This window comes from Aethina tumida, chromosome 5, assembly GCF_024364675.1.
Source record: "Aethina tumida isolate Nest 87 chromosome 5, icAetTumi1.1, whole genome shotgun sequence".
NCBI lineage: Eukaryota > Metazoa > Arthropoda > Insecta > Coleoptera > Nitidulidae > Aethina > Aethina tumida.
Window position 1 is genome coordinate 13,483,456 of NC_065439.1, and position 17,133 is coordinate 13,500,588.

Genomic DNA, 17,133 nt, shown 5'->3' on the forward strand with positions numbered 1-17,133 from the left:
ACCTTGGAAACACATCCTATGAGGATCTCCATAATGATGACGTGGACACATACAGTTGCCTGTATGATTATAAGCTGTACAAATTGCGTTTGGTGCACACAATCCTCCAATCGAACAAACATTTATACACATTTCTCCTATACATGTTTCCTCACCCTTACAATCCACGTCATATTTACATTTTGTGTTATAAGTTATATTTATGTGGGATATGGAAATCGTAGGTTCTGTCGTTCCAATTGTTTGCGGTGTTTCAGTTTCCACTGTTTTGCCAATTTCCGTTGCTGTGGGTTCTTGTGTAGTTGATTTATGTCTTGGTTCAGTTTCAATTGTTGTAACCTGTTCTGTAACGACAGTAAATCCTTCTTTGGTTGATGTCACTGATTTCAAAGTAGTTGTACCTTCAACAGGAGGTATTGTTTTAACAGTCATTGGTTTTTCAAATATTTTAGTAGTTTCTGTTGATGTACTTCCTGCTGAAGTTTTTTGTTCTAAAGGAACAAATGTAGTCTCATGTTCCATAATGGTCATTGTGTATGTTTCTAAAGTACTACTTTCGGTAGTCAACGTAACTGCGCGCGGTGTGGTGCCTTCTGAAGATACATGTTCTTCAGATGTCGTTTTAATGGGTAATGTTGTACCTTCCGGAATTGGAGTAACAGTATAAATAGGCACCCGCATCGTAGTTCCTTCCGAAGAAATATGTTCCTTAAATGTTGTTTCAATAGCCAATGTTGTTTCTTTTTCAATGGTTGTACCAGTTTGTATTGGAATTCTGATTGTCGTACCTTCAGAAGTGATTAATTCTTTAAATGTTGTTTCAATTTCTGGTACTTTTGTAATACCTTCAACCTCAGGTCTTTCCGTTGTACCTTCTGAAGCGGGTGTTATTGTGTATATAGGCACACGCAGTGTAGTACCTTCTGAGGTTACATGTTCTTTAAATGTTGTTTCCACAGCCAGTGTTGTACCTTCTTCAATGCTAGTACCTGTTTGTACCGGAATTCTGATTGTGGTACCTTCAGGAGTGATTATTTCCTTAAATGTTGTTTCTATTTCTGGTATTATTGTAGTTCCTTCAACCTTAGGTCTCTCCGTTGTACCTTCGGAAGCAGGCATTATTGTGTATATAGGAATACGATGTGTGGTACCTTCTGAGGTTATATGTTCTTTAAATGTTGTTTCCACCGATAATGTACTTTCTTCGAGACTAGTACCCGTTGATATTGGAATTCTGATAGTTGTGCCTTCGGGGGTGTATAATTCTTTATAGGTAGTTTCTATTTCAGGCCTTTTTGTTGTACCTTCTGGAAGTGGAGTAACTGTATAAATAGGCGCTCGCATTGTAGTGCCCTCGGGTGTAACATGTTCTTTAAATGTTGTTTCCACAGCCAATGTTGTACCTTCTTCGACGCTCGTACCTGTTTGTATCGGTATTCTGATTGTGGTACCTTCAGGAGTGATTATTTCCTTAAATGTTGTTTCTACTTCTGGTACTTTTGTAATTCCTACAACCTTAAGTTCCTCCGTTGTACCTTCAGAAACTGGTGTTATTGTGTATATAGGAACACGCAGTGTAGTACCTTCCGAGGTTACGTGTTCTTTAAATGTTGTTTCAACCGATAATGTAGTTTCTTCGAGACTAGTACCCGTTGATATTGGAATTCTGATAGTTGTCATTTCTGGGGTGTATATTTCTTTATAAGTAGTTTCTATTTCAGGTCTTTTTGTTGTACCTTCTGGAAGTGGTGTAACTGTATAAATAGGCGCTCGCATAGTAGTACCCTCTGAAGTAATATGTTCTTTAAATGTTGTTTCCACAGCCAATGTTGTACTTTCTTCGATGCTTGTAACTGTTTGTATCGGAATTTTGATTGTGGTACCTTCAGGAGTGACTAATTCCTTAAATGTTGTTTCTATTTCTGGTACTTTTGTAGTTCCTTCAACCTTAGGTCTTTCCGTTGTACCTTCGGAAGCTGGCGTTACTGTGTATATTGGAATACGCTGTGTGGTACCTTCTGAGGTTACGTGTTCTTTAAATGTTGTTTCAACCGATAAAGTACTTTCTGCAGTACTAGTAGCCGTCGATATTGGAATTCTAATGGTGGTGCCTTCGGGGGTGTATATTTCTTTATAAGTAGTTTCTATTTCAGGCCTTTTTGTTGTACCTTCTGGAAGTGGAGTAACTGTATAAATAGGCGCACGAATTGTAGTGCCCTCAGGTGTAATATGTTCTTTAAATGTGGTTTCCACTGACAATGTTGTACCTTCTTCGATGCTTGTAACTGTTTGTATCGGAATTTTGATTGTGGTACCTTCAGGAGTGACTAATTCCTTAAATGTTGTTTCTATTTCTGGTACTTTTGTAGTTCCTTCAACCTTAGGTCTTTCCGTTGTACCTTCGGAAGCTGGTGTTATTGTGTATATAGGAACACGCTGTGTGGTACCTTCTGAAGTTACGTGTTCTTTAAATGTTGTTTCAACCGATAATGTAGTTTCTTCAAGGCTTGTACCCGTTGATATTGGAATTCTGATAGTTGTGCCTTCAGAAGTGTATATTTCTTTATAAGTAGTTTCTATTTCAGGTCTTTTTGTTGTACCTTCGGGAAGTGGAGTAACTGTATAAATAGGCGCTCGCATTGTAGTGCCCTCGGGTGTAACATGTTCTTTAAATGTTGTTTCCACTGACAATGTTGTACCTTCTTCGATGCTTGTAACTGTTTGTATCGGAATTCTAATTGTGGTACCTTCAGGAGTGACTAATTCTTTAAATGTTGTTTCTATTTCTGGTACTTTTGTAGTTCCTTCAACCTTAGGTCTTTCCGTTGTACCTTCGGAAGCTGGTGTTATAGTGTATATAGGAACACGCTGTGTGGTACCTTCTGAAGTTACGTGTTCTTTAAATGTTGTTTCAACCGATAATGTAGTTTCTTCGAGACTAGTACCCGTTGATATTGGAATTCTGATAGTTGTGCCTTCAGGAGTGTATATTTCTCTATAAGTAGTTTCTATTTCAGGTCTTTTTGTTGTACCTTCGGGGAGTGGAGTAACTGTATGAATAGGCGCTCGCATTGTAGTGCCCTCGGGTGTAACATGTTCTTTAAATGTTGTTTCCACTGACAATGTTGTACCTTCTTCGATGCTTGTAACTGTTTGTATCGGAATTTTGATTGTGGTACCTTCAGGAGTGACTAATTCCTTAAATGTTGTTTCTATTTCTGATACTTTTGTAGTTCCCTCAACCTTAGGTCTCTCCGTTGTACCTTCGGAAGCTGGCGTTACTGTGTATATTGGAATACGCTGTGTGGTACCTTCTGAGGTTACGTGTTCTTTAAATGTTGTTTCAACCGATAAAGTACTTTCTGCAGTACTAGTAGCCGTTGATATTGGAATTCTAATGGTAGTGCCTTCGGAAGTGTATATTTCTTTATAAGTAGTTTCTATTTCAGGCCTTTTTGTAGTACCTTCTGGAAGTGGAGTAACTGTATAAATAGGCGTTCGCATTGTAGTGCCCTCGGGTGTAATATGTTCTTTAAATGTAGTTTCCACAGCCAATGTTGTACCTTCTTCGATGCTGGTACCTGTTTGTATCGGAATTCTGATTGTGGTACCTTCAGGAGTGACTAATTCCTTAAATGTTGTTTCTATTTCTGGTACTTTTGTAGTTCCTTCAACCTTAGGTCTCTCCGTTGTACCTTCGGAAGCTGGCGTTACTGTGTATATTGGAATACGCTGTGTGGTACCTTCTGAGGTTACGTGTTCTTTAAATGTTGTTTCAACCGATAAAGTACTTTCTGCAGTACTAGTAGCCGTTGATATCGGAATTCTAATGGTAGTGCCTTCGGGGGTGTATATTTCTTTATAAGTAGTTTCTATTTCAGGCCTTTTTGTAGTACCTTCTGGAAGTGGAGTAACTGTATAAATAGGCGCTCGCATCGTAGTACCCTCCGAAGTAATATGTTCTTTGTATGTCGTTTTCACAGCCAATGTTGTACCTTCTTCGATACTGGTACCTGTTTGTATCGGAATTCTGATTGTGGTGCCTTCAGGAGTGACTAATTCCTTAAATGTTGTTTCTATTTCTGGTACTTTTGTAGTTCCTTCAACCTTAGGTCTCTCCGTTGTACCTTCGGAAGCTGGCGTTACTGTGTATATTGGAATACGCTGTGTGGTACCTTCTGAGGTTACGTGTTCTTTAAATGTTGTTTCAACCGATAAAGTACTTTCTGCAGTACTAGTAGCCGTTGATATTGGAATTCTAATGGTAGTGCCTTCGGAAGTGTATATTTCTTTATAAGTAGTTTCTATTTCAGGCCTTTTTGTAGTACCTTCTGGAAGTGGAGTAACTGTATAAATAGGCGTTCGCATTGTAGTGCCCTCGGGTGTAATATGTTCTTTAAATGTAGTTTCCACAGCCAATGTTGTACCTTCTTCGATGCTGGTACCTGTTTGTATCGGAATTCTGATTGTGGTACCTTCAGGAGTGACTAATTCCTTAAATGTTGTTTCTATTTCTGGTACTTTTGTAGTTCCTTCAACCTTAGGTCTCTCCGTTGTACCTTCGGAAGCTGGCGTTACTGTGTATATTGGAATACGCTGTGTGGTACCTTCTGAGGTTACGTGTTCTTTAAATGTTGTTTCAACCGATAAAGTACTTTCTGCAGTACTAGTAGCCGTTGATATTGGAATTCTAATGGTAGTGCCTTCGGGGGTGTATATTTCTTTATAAGTAGTTTCTATTTCAGGCCTTTTTGTAGTACCTTCTGGAAGTGGAGTAACTGTATAAATAGGCGCTCGCATCGTAGTACCCTCCGAAGTAATATGTTCTTTGTATGTCGTTTTCACAGCCAATGTTGTACCTTCTTCGATACTGGTACCTGTTTGTATCGGAATTCTGATTGTGGTGCCTTCAGGAGTGACTAATTCCTTAAATGTTGTTTCTATTTCTGGTACTTTTGTAGTTCCTTCAACCTTAGGTCTCTCCGTTGTACCTTCGGAAGCTGGCGTTACTGTGTATATTGGAATACGCTGTGTGGTACCTTCTGAGGTTACGTGTTCTTTAAATGTTGTTTCAACCGACAAAGTACTTTCTGCAGTACTAGTAGCCGTTGATATTGGAATTCTAATGGTAGTGCCTTCGGAAGTGTATATTTCTTTATAAGTAGTTTCTATTTCAGGCCTTTTTGTTGTACCTTCTGACAGTGGTGTAACTGTATAAATAGGCGCTCGCAATGTAGTACCCTCCGAAGTAATATGTTCTTTATATGTCGTTTCCACAGCTAATGTTGTACCTTCTTCGATACTGGTAACTGTTTGTATCGGAATTCTGATTGTGGTACCTTCAGGAGTGACTAATTCTTTAAATGTTGTTTCTATTCCTGGTACTTTTGTAGTTCCTTCAACCTTAGGTCTCTCCGTTGTACCTTCAGACGCTGGTGTTAATGTGTATATAGGAACACGCAGTGTAGTACCTTCTGAGGTTATGTGTTCTTTAAATGATGTTTCAACCGATAATGTACTTTCTTCAGGACCAGTAGCCGTTGATATTGGAACTCTAATGGTAGTGCCTTCGGGGGTGTATATTTCTTTATAAGTAGTTTCTATTTCAGGCCTTTTTGTTGTACCTTCTGATAGTGGTGTAACTGTATAAATAGGCGCTCGCATTGTAGTGCCCTCGGGTGTAATATGTTCTTTAAATGTGGTTTTCACAGCCAATGTTGTACCTTCTTCGATGCTGGTACCTGTTTGTATCGGAATTTTGATTGTGGTACCTTCAGGAGTGACTAATTCTTTATATGTTGTTTCTATTTCTGGCACTTTTGTAGTTCCTTCAACCTTAGGTCTTTCCGTTGTACCTTCGGAAGCTGGCGTTATTGTGTATATAGGAATACGCTGTGTGGTACCTTCTGAGGTTATGTGTTCTTTAAACGTTGTTTCAACCGATAATGTAGTTTCTTCAACGCTAGTACCCGTTGATATTGGAATTCTAATAGTTGTGCCTTCAGAAGTGTATATTTCTTTATAAGTAGTTTCTACTTCAGGTCTTTTCGTTGTACCTTCTGAGAGTGGTGTAACTGTATAAATAGGCGCACGCATCGTAGTACCCTCCGAAGTAATATATTCTTTATATGTCGTTTCCACAGCCAATGTTGTACCTTCTTCGATGCTTGTAACTGTTTGTATCGGAATTTTGATTGTGGTACCTTCAGGAGTGACTAATTCTTTATATGTTGTTTCTATTTCTGGTAATTTTGTAGTTCCTTCAACCTTAGGTCTCTCCGTTGTACCTTCGGAAGCTGGCGTTATTGTATATATAGGAATACGCTGTGTGGTACCTTCTGAGGTTACGTGTTCTTTAAATGTTGTTTCAACCGATAATGTAGTTTCTTCAAGGCTAGTACCTGTTGATATAGGAATTCTGATAGTTGTGCCTTCGGGGGTGTATATTTCTTTATAAGTAGTTTCTATTTCAGGCCTTTTTGTTGTACCTTCTGGAAGTGGAGTAACTGTATAAATAGGCGCCCGCATCGTAGCGCCTTCGGGTGTAATATGTTCTTTAAATGTTGTTTCTAATGCCAATGTTGTACCTTCTTCGATGCTAGTACCTGTTTGCACTGGAATTCTGATTGTGGTACCTTCAGGAGTGATAATTTCTTTAAATGTTGTTTCCATTTCTGGTACTTTTGTAGTTTCTTCAACTTCAAACTTTTGCGTAGTTAATCTCTTACCAGTCTCCGTAGTTGATGAACTGATACCACCTTCTATTAAAGTAGTTTCGTATGGATGTGTCGGAAAAGCCTCCGTGATAAATTCGGTTGCTGAAGTTTCTGTTTGTTGTGTGAATTTAGTTCGTCCTTCGGTTATATTAGTGGGAACGTGAGTAACAGGGAATGTTGTAGTAGATTCTTCTTCTGTCGTTTTAAACATAGTGATTATCTCGAAACCTGTTGTGGTTTTAATACCTTCCGAAAATGCTGGAATTGTAGTTGCTAGTCCTTCAACTCCAGGCATTTCTGATGTTGTTCCAGTTACTTCACTAACTTTGGCCGTTATAGCAGATTCACTTGTTACTTCACTTACAGCAGCAGTAATTTCTTTTGGTGTAACTTCTGATACTTTGGCAGTAATAATTTCTTCTGTCGACATTGGAATTTCAGTAACTCTTCCAGTTATTTCTTCTTCTTCCTTCAGTGTTGTTATGTTTTCCCTTCCAATTGTGCTAGTAACAACAAATAACTTTTCAGTCGTCGAAATTGTTGGTTGCCCTTCAGTTACTTCGGTATATTCGCTTACTTTCGCAGTTATTGGTATTTGAGTTGTAATTTCTGATACCTTAGCAGTAACAACTCCTTCAGTTGTGTGAGGAATTTCACTAATTTTAGCAGTTATAGTAAACTCATGTGGTGCTTGCGTTGTTATATTTTCTTTTGCTGTAACACCAGTAACTGTGTAAACTTTTTCTGAAGTGGTTTCAGGGATAACTTCAGTAGTAACTGGTTGTGTGATTCTAGTTACATTTTCTTTAGGCACTTCAGTGCTCTGTGCAAGGGTAACGAGTGGTAGTTTCGTTGTATATTTAGTAATACTGGGTACTGTTTCAGTCTCTGGAAATTCTGTTGTTGCTTCAGGTAGGGGCTGTCCTTCAGTAATACCAGTTTCTTTTGTCTCAGGTGTAACTGTAGGCGAAGGTATCTTGGTTATACCCTCAGCTGTTGTTTCTGTACCGCCAGGAGACGTGTACAAACCACCTGGCACAGTAGTTTGTTTTGATGAGACTTCAGTAGTTCTTTCCGGAATTATTGGAGACGTATAAAGAGATTTAGTCGTTTCTCCCGGCACAGTATAATACTTTTCTTCGGTGGTTCCACTTGTAGTACCCTCGGTTTCAGTTACTGCCGGAATTTCGGTAACGCGTTCAGAACTCGTTGTTGTACCAATCGTAGTATGTTCAGTCTTCTCTTTCAATGTTGTCTTTTCTGGAGCAAATGGTGTAACTGTTTCAATTGGATATGTTACTCCAATCGATGTTTTTTCAGTTGCCTCAGTGACAACAGTTTTTACTGTTTCAGTCTCTGGTAATTTAGTTTCTTTTACCATCTCTTCTGTTATTCCACTCACTGCAGTTCCTTCTGTAGTAAACATAGATTCAGTTATCAAAGCTTCTTTAGTTGTCGTTTTAACAGATGTCACAAGTCCGGGTACAGTTGTTTCTTTTGATGGCTCAGTGGTTTCCTCTGAAGGTTTGCTTGTATACAATACCTCCGTGACCGAAAATTTTTGAGTTGTTTGAGTTATAGGTTTCGAAGTGAACAAACCACCGGTTGGAATAGGTTCGGTAGTAATTTCCTCAGTTCCGGAAGTGAAAGGAGCTACAGGTTCTTGTGTGGTTGTTTCGGGTGTCGCTTCACTAAATGTTAATGTAGGAGCAGTTGCTGTTACAGTTTGGTTTGTTATTTGTGTATAAGTCACAGTTTGTGTTTCTGTTAGTGATTCAGGTGTAGTGACCATATCTGTTATTTTAAAAACAAATAAAAAGTAAGTAACTAAAAATATACAATTTTTATGTCTAACAATGAGGATGAGTTGATTAGTATTTGGTGCAATGAGAAGCTGAAAGCAAAACCACCACCTACAGTGTACAGATTTACAACATACATATAATAATAACGAGATACTATATTCAAACAAAAATATCTAAATAAGAAGAGGAAACATGTGAAGCTAGTATTGTTCACACAGATAGAATGTCAGTCGTATTTGACAATAGCCAGATGCGACGAAAACGATATACAAAGTGTTGCTATTTTCATAATTTACAAAATGAATGATTGTTAGGAAGAATTTACAGTTAGATGTCTCAAAGCTGGAACATAAAAATCATCTTTATAATCGCCGTGTCAAAAGAGCAATTTCACTTTACCTCCTGCTCCGTTTAAGCTTTTCCATTTCATATGGTTTTCCTTTTTGTTAATTTTTGCATTTTTTTGAAAGGATTGGGTAATTAGGTGGGGGTTATGGTAACAAAAAACAGCAACACGATTGATTCATGGATATGAAATAAATTTATAAAAAGCCACTTACCTTTTTGGCAAGCGCCAGTTACTGGATCACAAGGCACACCTGGTGGGCAGTGTTGGCAACCTGGTATTCTAGGTTCCTCTTCTACAAATTTATAATAAAATTAGTTTATTGTATTATAAGAAGATAAAACAGATTGAATAATCAAAGTAAAAGAAGATGTTATTCGTGGTACTTACGCACAACGCATTTACATCCATCACAAACCAAGTTAACGTTTCCACAGTCGGAGTGCTGTTGACATTGGCATACTGCAAATAAAACAATGAGATTATATCTAAAACGTTTTTACAATATACAGATGAATACCTTTGACGCATACGGGCTGATGGTTTTGGACTTGACAGTCTTGTGATGATGTACATGGATTTGTGACAGCACATGGATTTTGGCATTTTCCATTAATGCAAGCTTGTTGCGAGGTACATTCTGTATGCGATCGGCATATGATATCTATACAAAATGAAATTGATTTTATACAAGTTTGCAGTTGGCAAAGAGATATAAACATCAGATAATCAAACCAAATAAAAGCAAATAAGCAGAAAAATACAAGCGTACTTAATAAATACTCTACGCGAATCGAACGCTACCACCACAGTTTTGTTTTTAAAAATACTACCAGCACCGAATAAACATGTATATACAATATAATACAACACGTGATAATAATGTGATATGGAGTTCTCGCTGAGAACTTGGTCTTGGTGATCCAGTTTTTCATGCAATGATCCAAAAGGTTCCTCAGTAGCCACTACTTGTTCTGTACTAGTGGCTACTAGATCATGCTCACAATATTCATGGACGTCCCAAGAAATTGTTTGCAGGTGCCACAATACCAATTACATACTTGAAATCATCATTTACCTGGTATTATTTCACAACCAATCATTTCCTTTACTGTTTGGTTAATCGGACACAAACAAGTTGGTACATGGGCAATAACTTCGCATCTGATGTTGCTAACACAGGGATTATAAAATGTGCAAGGATTTGTGCAGGTTCCGTTAATACAAGCTTCGGTGTTTGAACAATTTGAGGAATGATCGCAATAAAATTCTTTCTCAGGAATGGTGGTTGTGATGGAGGTAAAACCAGGAGGTGTTTGAGTCACATGTTCGTAAGGAGAGGTGAATTTTTCTTCAGGAGTGGTGTATTCTGGGGGAGTAACAGTTTCAAATACTTTACTTGAAATTGTTTCTGTTATATGTGGATATGGAGACGTCAATTTTTCCTCAGGAATAGTAGTTTTAATTGATGTTAACCCGGAGGGTGTTTGAGTTTCAAGTCCTTCACCGAGAGTTGTTTCAGTTACATGTTCATAAGGAGGAGTGTACTTTTCTTCAGGAGTGACCAACTCGGGAGGTGAAACTGTTTCAAATTCTTTACTTGGAATTGTTTTTGTTACTTGTGGATAGGGAGATGTTAATTCTTTCTCAGAAATAGTAGTCTTAACGGAAGTAAAACCAGGGGGTGTTTTAGTTTCAGGTTCTTTACCGACAGTTGTTTCAGTTACATGTTCATAAGGAGAAGTGTATTTTTCTTCAAGAGTGGTGAATTCAGGAGGAATAACTGTTTCAAATTCTTTACTTGGAACTGTTTCTGTTACTTGTGGATAGGGAGATGTTAATTCTTTCTCAGAAATAGTAGTCTTAACGGAAGTAAAACCAGAAGGTGTTTCAGTTTTAAGTTCTTCACCGAGAGTTGTTTTAGTTACATGTTCATAAGGAGAGGTATATTTTTCTTCAGGAGTTATATGTTCTGGGGGCGTAACAGTTTCAAATTCTTTACTTGGAATTGTTTCTGTTACATGTGGATATGGAGAAGTCAATTCTTTCTCAGGAATAGTGGTTTTAACGGAAGTAACACCAGGAGTTGTGTGTTCTGGAGGCGTTACAGTTTCAATTGCTTTACTTGGAATTGTTTCTGTTTCAAATTCTTTACTTGGAGTTGTTTCTGTTACATGTGGATATGGAGTGGTGAATTCTTCATAAGGAGAGGTGTATTTTTCTTTAGGAGTGGTAAATTCAGGAGGAGTAACTGTTTCAAATTCTTTACTTGGAGTTGTTTTTGTTATATGTGGATATGGAGTCGTCAATTCTTTCTCAAGAGTAGTAGTTTTAACGGTAGTAAAACCAGAGGGTGTTTTAGTTTCAGGAGTGGTAATTTCAGGAGGCGTGGCAGTTTCAAATTCTTTACTTGGAATTGTTTCTGTTACATGTGGATATGGAGACGTCAATTCTTTTTCAGTAATAGTAGTTTTAACGGTAGTAAAACCAGAGGGTGTTTTAGTTTCAAGAGTGGTAAATTCAGGAGGCGTGACAGTTTCAAATTCTTTACTTGGAATTGTTTCTGTTACATGTGGATATGGAGTCGTCAATTCTTTTTCAGTAATAGTAGTTTTAACGGTAGTAAAACCAGAGGGTGTTTGAGTTTCAAGTTCTTCACCGAGTGTTGTTTTAGTCACATGTTCATAAGGAGAAGTGTACTCTTCTTCAGGAGTAATGTGTTCTGGGGGCGTAACAGTTTCAAATTCTTTACTTGGAATTGTTTCTGTTACATGTGGATATGGAGAAGTCAATTCTTTCTCAGGAATAGTGGTTTTAACGGAAGTAACACCAGGAGTTGTGTGTTCTAGAGGCGTTACAGTTTCAATTGCTTTACTTGGAATTGTTTCTGTTTCAAATTCTTTACTTGGAGTTGTTTCTGTTACATGTGGATATGGAGTGGTGAATTCTTCATAAGGAGAGGTGTATTTTTCTTTAGGAGTGGTAAATTCAGGAGGAGTAACTGTTTCAAATTCTTTACTTGGAGTTGTTTTTGTTATATGTGGATATGGAGTCGTCAATTCTTTCTCAAGAGTAGTAGTTTTAACGGTAGTAAAACCAGAGGGTGTTTTAGTTTCAGGAGTGATAATTTCAGGAGGCCTGGCAGTTTCAAATTCTTTACTTGGAATTGTTTCTGTTACATGTGGATATGGAGACGTCAATTCTTTTTCAGTAATAGTAGTTTTACCGGTAGTAAAACCAGAGGGTGTTTTAGTTTCAAGAGTGGTAAATTCAGGAGGCGTGACAGTTTCAAATTCTTTACTTGGAATTGTTTCTGTTACATGTGGATATGGAGTCGTCAATTCTTTTTCAGTAATAGTAGTTTTAACGGTAGTAAAACCAGAGGGTGTTTTAGTTTCAAGAGTGGTAAATTCAGGAGGCGTGACAGTTTCAAATTCTTTACTTGGAATTGTTTCCGTTATATGTGGATATGGAGAAGTCAATTCTTTCTCAGGAATAGTGATTTTAAAGGAAGTAAAACCGGAAGGCGTTTGAGTTTCAAGTTCTTCACCGAGTGTTGTTTTAGTTACATGTTCATAAGGAGAAGTGTACTCTTCTTCAGGAGTAATGTGTTGTGGGGGAGTAACTGTTTCAAATTCTTTACTTGGAGTTGTTTCTGTTACATGTGGATATAGAATCGTCAATTCTTTTTCAGTAATAGTAGTTTTAACGGTAGTAAAACCAGAGGGTGTTTCAGTTTCAAGACTGGTAAATTCAGGAGGCGTGACAGTTTCAAATTCTTTACTTGGAATTGTTTCCGTTATATGTGGATATGGAGAGGTCAATTCTTTCTCAGGAATAGTGGTTTTAACGGAAGTAAAACCAGAAGGTGTTTGTGTTTCAATTTCTTCACCGAGAGTTGTTTTAGTTACATGTTCATAAGGAGAAGTGTACTTTTCTTCAGGAGTAATGTGTTCTGGGGGAATAACTGTTTCAAATTCTTTACTTGGAGTTGTTTCTGTTACATGTGGATACAGAGTCGTCAATTCTTTTTCAGTAATAGTAGTTTTAACGGTAGTAAAACCAGAGGGTGTTTCAGTTTCAAGACTGGTAAATTCAGGAGGCGTGACAGTTTTAAATTCTTTACTTGGAATTGTTTCCGTTATATGTGGATATGGAGTCGTCAATTCTTTCTCAGGAATAGTAGTTTTAACGGTAGTAAAACCAGAGGGTGTTTTAGCTTCAGGAGTGGTAATTTCAGGAGGCGTGGCAGTTTCAAATTCTTTACTTGGAATTGTTTCTGTTACATGTGGATATGGAGACGTCAATTTTTTCTCAGGAATAGTGGTTTTAACGGAAGTAAAACCAGAAGGCGTTTGTGTTTCAATTTCTTCACCGAGAGTTGTTTTAGTTATATGTTCATAAGGAGAGGTGTATTTTTCTTCAGGAGTGGTAAATTCAAGAGGAGTAGCTGTTTCAAATTCTTTACCTGGAGTTGTTTCTGTTATATGTGGATATGGAGTCGTCAATTCTTTTTCAGGAATACTAGTTTTAACGGTAGTAAAACCAGAGGGTGTTTCAGTTCCAAGACTGGTAAATTCAGGAGGCGTGACAGTTTCAAATTCTTTACTTGGAATTGTTTCCGTTATATGTGGATATGGAGTCGTCAATTCTTTCTCAGGAATAGTAGTTTTAACGGATGTAAAACCAGAAATAGTTTGAGTTTCAAGTTCTTCACCGAGAGTTGTTTTAGTTACATGTTCATAAGGAGAAGTGTACTTTTCTTCAGGAGTAATGTGTTCTGGAGGAGTAACTGTTTCAAATTCTTTACTTGGAATTGTTTCTGTTACATGTGGATATGGAGTCGTCAATTCTTTTTCAGGAATAGTAGTTTTAACGGTAGTAAAACCAGAGGGTGATTTAGTTTCAGGAGTGGTAATTTCAGGAGGCGTGGCAGTTTCAAATTCTTTACTTGGAATTGTTTCTGTTACATGTGGATATGGAGACGTCAATTCTTTCTCAGGAATAGTGGTTTTAACGGAAGTAAAACCAGAAGGTGTTTGTGTTTCAATTTCTTCACCGATAGTTGTTTTAGTTACACGTTCATAAGGAGAAGTGTACTTTTCTTCAGGAGTAATGTGTTCTGGAGGAGTAACTGTTTCAAATTCTTTACTTGGAATTGTTTCTGTTAGATATGGATATGGAGTCGTCAATTCTTTTTCAGGAATAGTAGTTTTAACGGTAGTAAAACCAGAAGGTGTTTTAGTTTCAGGAGTGGTAATTTCAGGAGGCGTGGCAGTTTCAAATTCTTTACTTGGAATTGTTTCTGTTACATGTGGATATGGAGACGTCAATTCTTTCTCAGGAATAGTGGTTTTAACGGAAGTAAAACCAGAAGGTGTTTGTGTTTCAATTTCTTCACCGACAGTTGTTTTAGTTACATGTTCATAAGGAGTAATGTGTTCTGGCGGAGTAACTGTTTCAAATTCTTTACTTGGAGTTGTTTCTGTTACATGTGGATATGGAGACGTCAATTCTTTTTCAGTAATGGTAGTTTTAACGGTAGTAAAACCAGAGGGTGTTTCAGTTTCAAGACTGGTAAATTCAGGAGGCGTGACAGTTTCAGATTCTTTACTTGGAATTGTTTCCGTTATATGTGGATATGGAGAGGTCAATTCTTTCTCAGGAATAGTGGTTTTAAAGGAAGTAAAACCGGAAGGCGTTTGAGTTTCAAGTTCTTCACCGAGTGTTGTTTTAGTTACATGTTCATAAGGAGAAGTGTACTTTTCTTCAGGAGTAATGTGTTCTGGGGGAGTAACTGTTTCAAATTCTTTACTTGGTGTTGTTTCTGTTACATGTGGATATGGAGTCGTCAATTCTTTTTCAGGAATAGTAGTTTTAACGGTAGTAAAACCAGAGGGTGTTTTAGTTTCAGGAGTGGTAATTTCAGGAGGCGTGGCAGTTTCAAATTCTCTACTTGGAATTGTTTCTGTTACATGTGGATATGGAGACGTCAATTTTTTCTCAGGAATAGTGGTTTTAACGGAAGTAAAACCAGAAGGTGTTTGTGTTTCAATTTCTTCACCGATAGTTGTTTTAGTTACATGTTCATAAGGAGAAGTGTACTTTTCTTCAGGAGTAATGTGTTCTGGGGGAATAACTGTTTCAAATTCTTTACTTGGAGTTGTTTCTGTTACATGTGGATACAGAGTCGTCAATTCTTTTTCAGTAATAGTAGTTTTAACGGTAGTAAAACCAGAGGGTGTTTCAGTTTCAAGACTGGTAAATTCAGGAGGCGTGACAGTTTCAAATTCTTTACTTGGAATTGTTTCCGTTATATGTGGATATGGAGAGGTCAATTCTTTCTCAGGAATAGTGGTTTTAACGGAAGTAAAACCAGAAGGTGTTTGTGTTTCAATTTCTTCACCGAGAGTTGTTTTAGTTACATGTTCATAAGGAGAAGTGTACTTTTCTTCAGGAGTAATGTGTTCTGAGGGAGTAACTGTTTCAAATTCTTTACTTGGAGTTGTTTCTGTTACATGTGGATATGGAGTCGTCAATTCTTTTTCAGTAATAGTAGTTTTAACGGTAGTAAAACCAGAGGGTGTTTCAGTTTCAAGACTGGTAAATTCAGGAGGCGTGACAGTTTCAAATTCTTTACTTGGAATTGTTTCCGTTATATGTGGATATGGAGAGGTCAATTCTTTCTCAGGAATAGTGGTTTTAAAGGAAGTAAAACCGGAAGGCGTTTGAGTTTCAAGTTCTTCACCGAGTGTTGTTTTAGTTACATGTTCATAAGGAGAAGTGTACTTTTCTTCAGGAGTAATGTGTTCTGGGGGAGTAACTGTTTCAAATTCTTTACTTGGAATAGTTTCTGTTACATGTGGATATGGAGTCGTCAATTCTTTTTCAAGAATAGTAGTTTTAACGGTAGTAAAACCAGGAGGTGTTTTAGTTTCAGGAGTGGTAAATTCAGGAGGAGTAGCTGTTTCAAATTCTTTACTTGGAATTGTTTCTGTTACATGTGGAAATGGAGACGTCAATTCTTTCTCAGGGGTAGTGGTTTTAACGGAAGTAACACCAGGAGTTTGAGTTTCAAGTTCTTCACCGAGAGTTGTTTTAGTCACATGTTCATAAGGAGAAGTGTACTTTTCTTCAGGAGTGATGTGTTCTGGGGGAGTAACAGTTTCTTTACTTGTAATTATTTCTGGAGGAGTAACAGTTTCAAATTCCTTACTTGGTGTTGTTTCTGTTATATGTGGATAGAGAGATGTTAATTCTTTCTCAGGAAAAGTAGTTTTAGTAGTCGTAAAGCCAGAGGGTGTTTGAGTTTCAGGTTTTCCAGTAAGAATTGTTTCAGTTACGTGTTCATAAGGAGAAGTGTACTTTTCTTCAACAGTGGAAGGAGTAACTGTTTCAAATTTTTCACTCGGAAGTGTCTCTGTTAGATATGTATATGGAGTTGTTTCTATTCCTTCCATAAGAGTTGTTTTTGTCCTACCTTCATGAGGAAAAGTATACTTTTGTTGGGGAGTGGTGAATTCAGAAGGAGTAACTGTGCCTGTTTCTTTACTTGGAATTATTTGAGTTGCCGCCTCAGTGACTTGAGAAAGTTTTGTTATTGATGGTTCTTCCGACTCTTTTACTTTAGACGTTGTTACTTCGTATTGAGTTTCAGCAGTTACAGTAGATTCAGTTGGAGTAACTATTTTAAGAGTTGTCTGTAAGTCAATATGTCGGTCTCTAGTTGTACCAGTCGGAGGTCGTGTTTTGGTTGTGGGACTTATGGTGGTTAGGGATTCGGTAGTAGGATGTTTAGGGAAGCACTCAACAGATGCGTTGCCTTCATAACCCGATGGACATGTACAAGTTGCCCTATGGTTATCTGTTTCACAAATAGCTGCTTTACCACATTTTATGGTACACAAATCTGTACATATTTCTCCGATACAAGATTGAGTTTCGTTGCAGTCATCGTCCACGGTGCAGTTAACCTTTGTCGTAATATCAGCTGCGAATACATTATATACACATACATAATATATTTACAAATATATACAATTAAGATGGTTTAGTTTAGTGCATAGCAGCTGAGTTAATGTGATTAATTTGAAAGAGAAAAATAGAAAGTTTAAATATTTTACAATCGAGGTGAAATAGAGCAAGAGTGAAACATAGACAGTAGAACAGGGACAAGTGGCATAAGGCTTGTCTTTGTATCAGTTTATCAGTTTACTGGTAAATAAAGTAGACGACGTAGAAAGAAAAGTTTTTCTATTACTGCATA

The 17,133-nt window shown here is 37.5% G+C and overlaps 1 protein-coding gene across 1 annotated transcript in view; it reads right to left on the bottom strand.

Moving 5' to 3' along the window:
• Positions 1 to 17,133, bottom strand: part of LOC109602801 (uncharacterized) — a 166,585-nt gene that overhangs the window by 51,431 nt on the left and 98,021 nt on the right. Inside the window, exons 21-25 of the mRNA XM_049967938.1 lie at positions 9,946 to 16,857; positions 9,388 to 9,531; positions 9,258 to 9,329; positions 9,082 to 9,162; positions 3 to 8,510 (exon numbers count right to left, since the gene is read on the bottom strand). Coding sequence (XP_049823895.1) covers positions 3 to 8,510; positions 9,082 to 9,162; positions 9,258 to 9,329; positions 9,388 to 9,531; positions 9,946 to 16,857 — 15,717 coding nt within the window. The remainder of the gene's footprint in view (positions 1 to 2; positions 8,511 to 9,081; positions 9,163 to 9,257; positions 9,330 to 9,387; positions 9,532 to 9,945; positions 16,858 to 17,133) is intronic.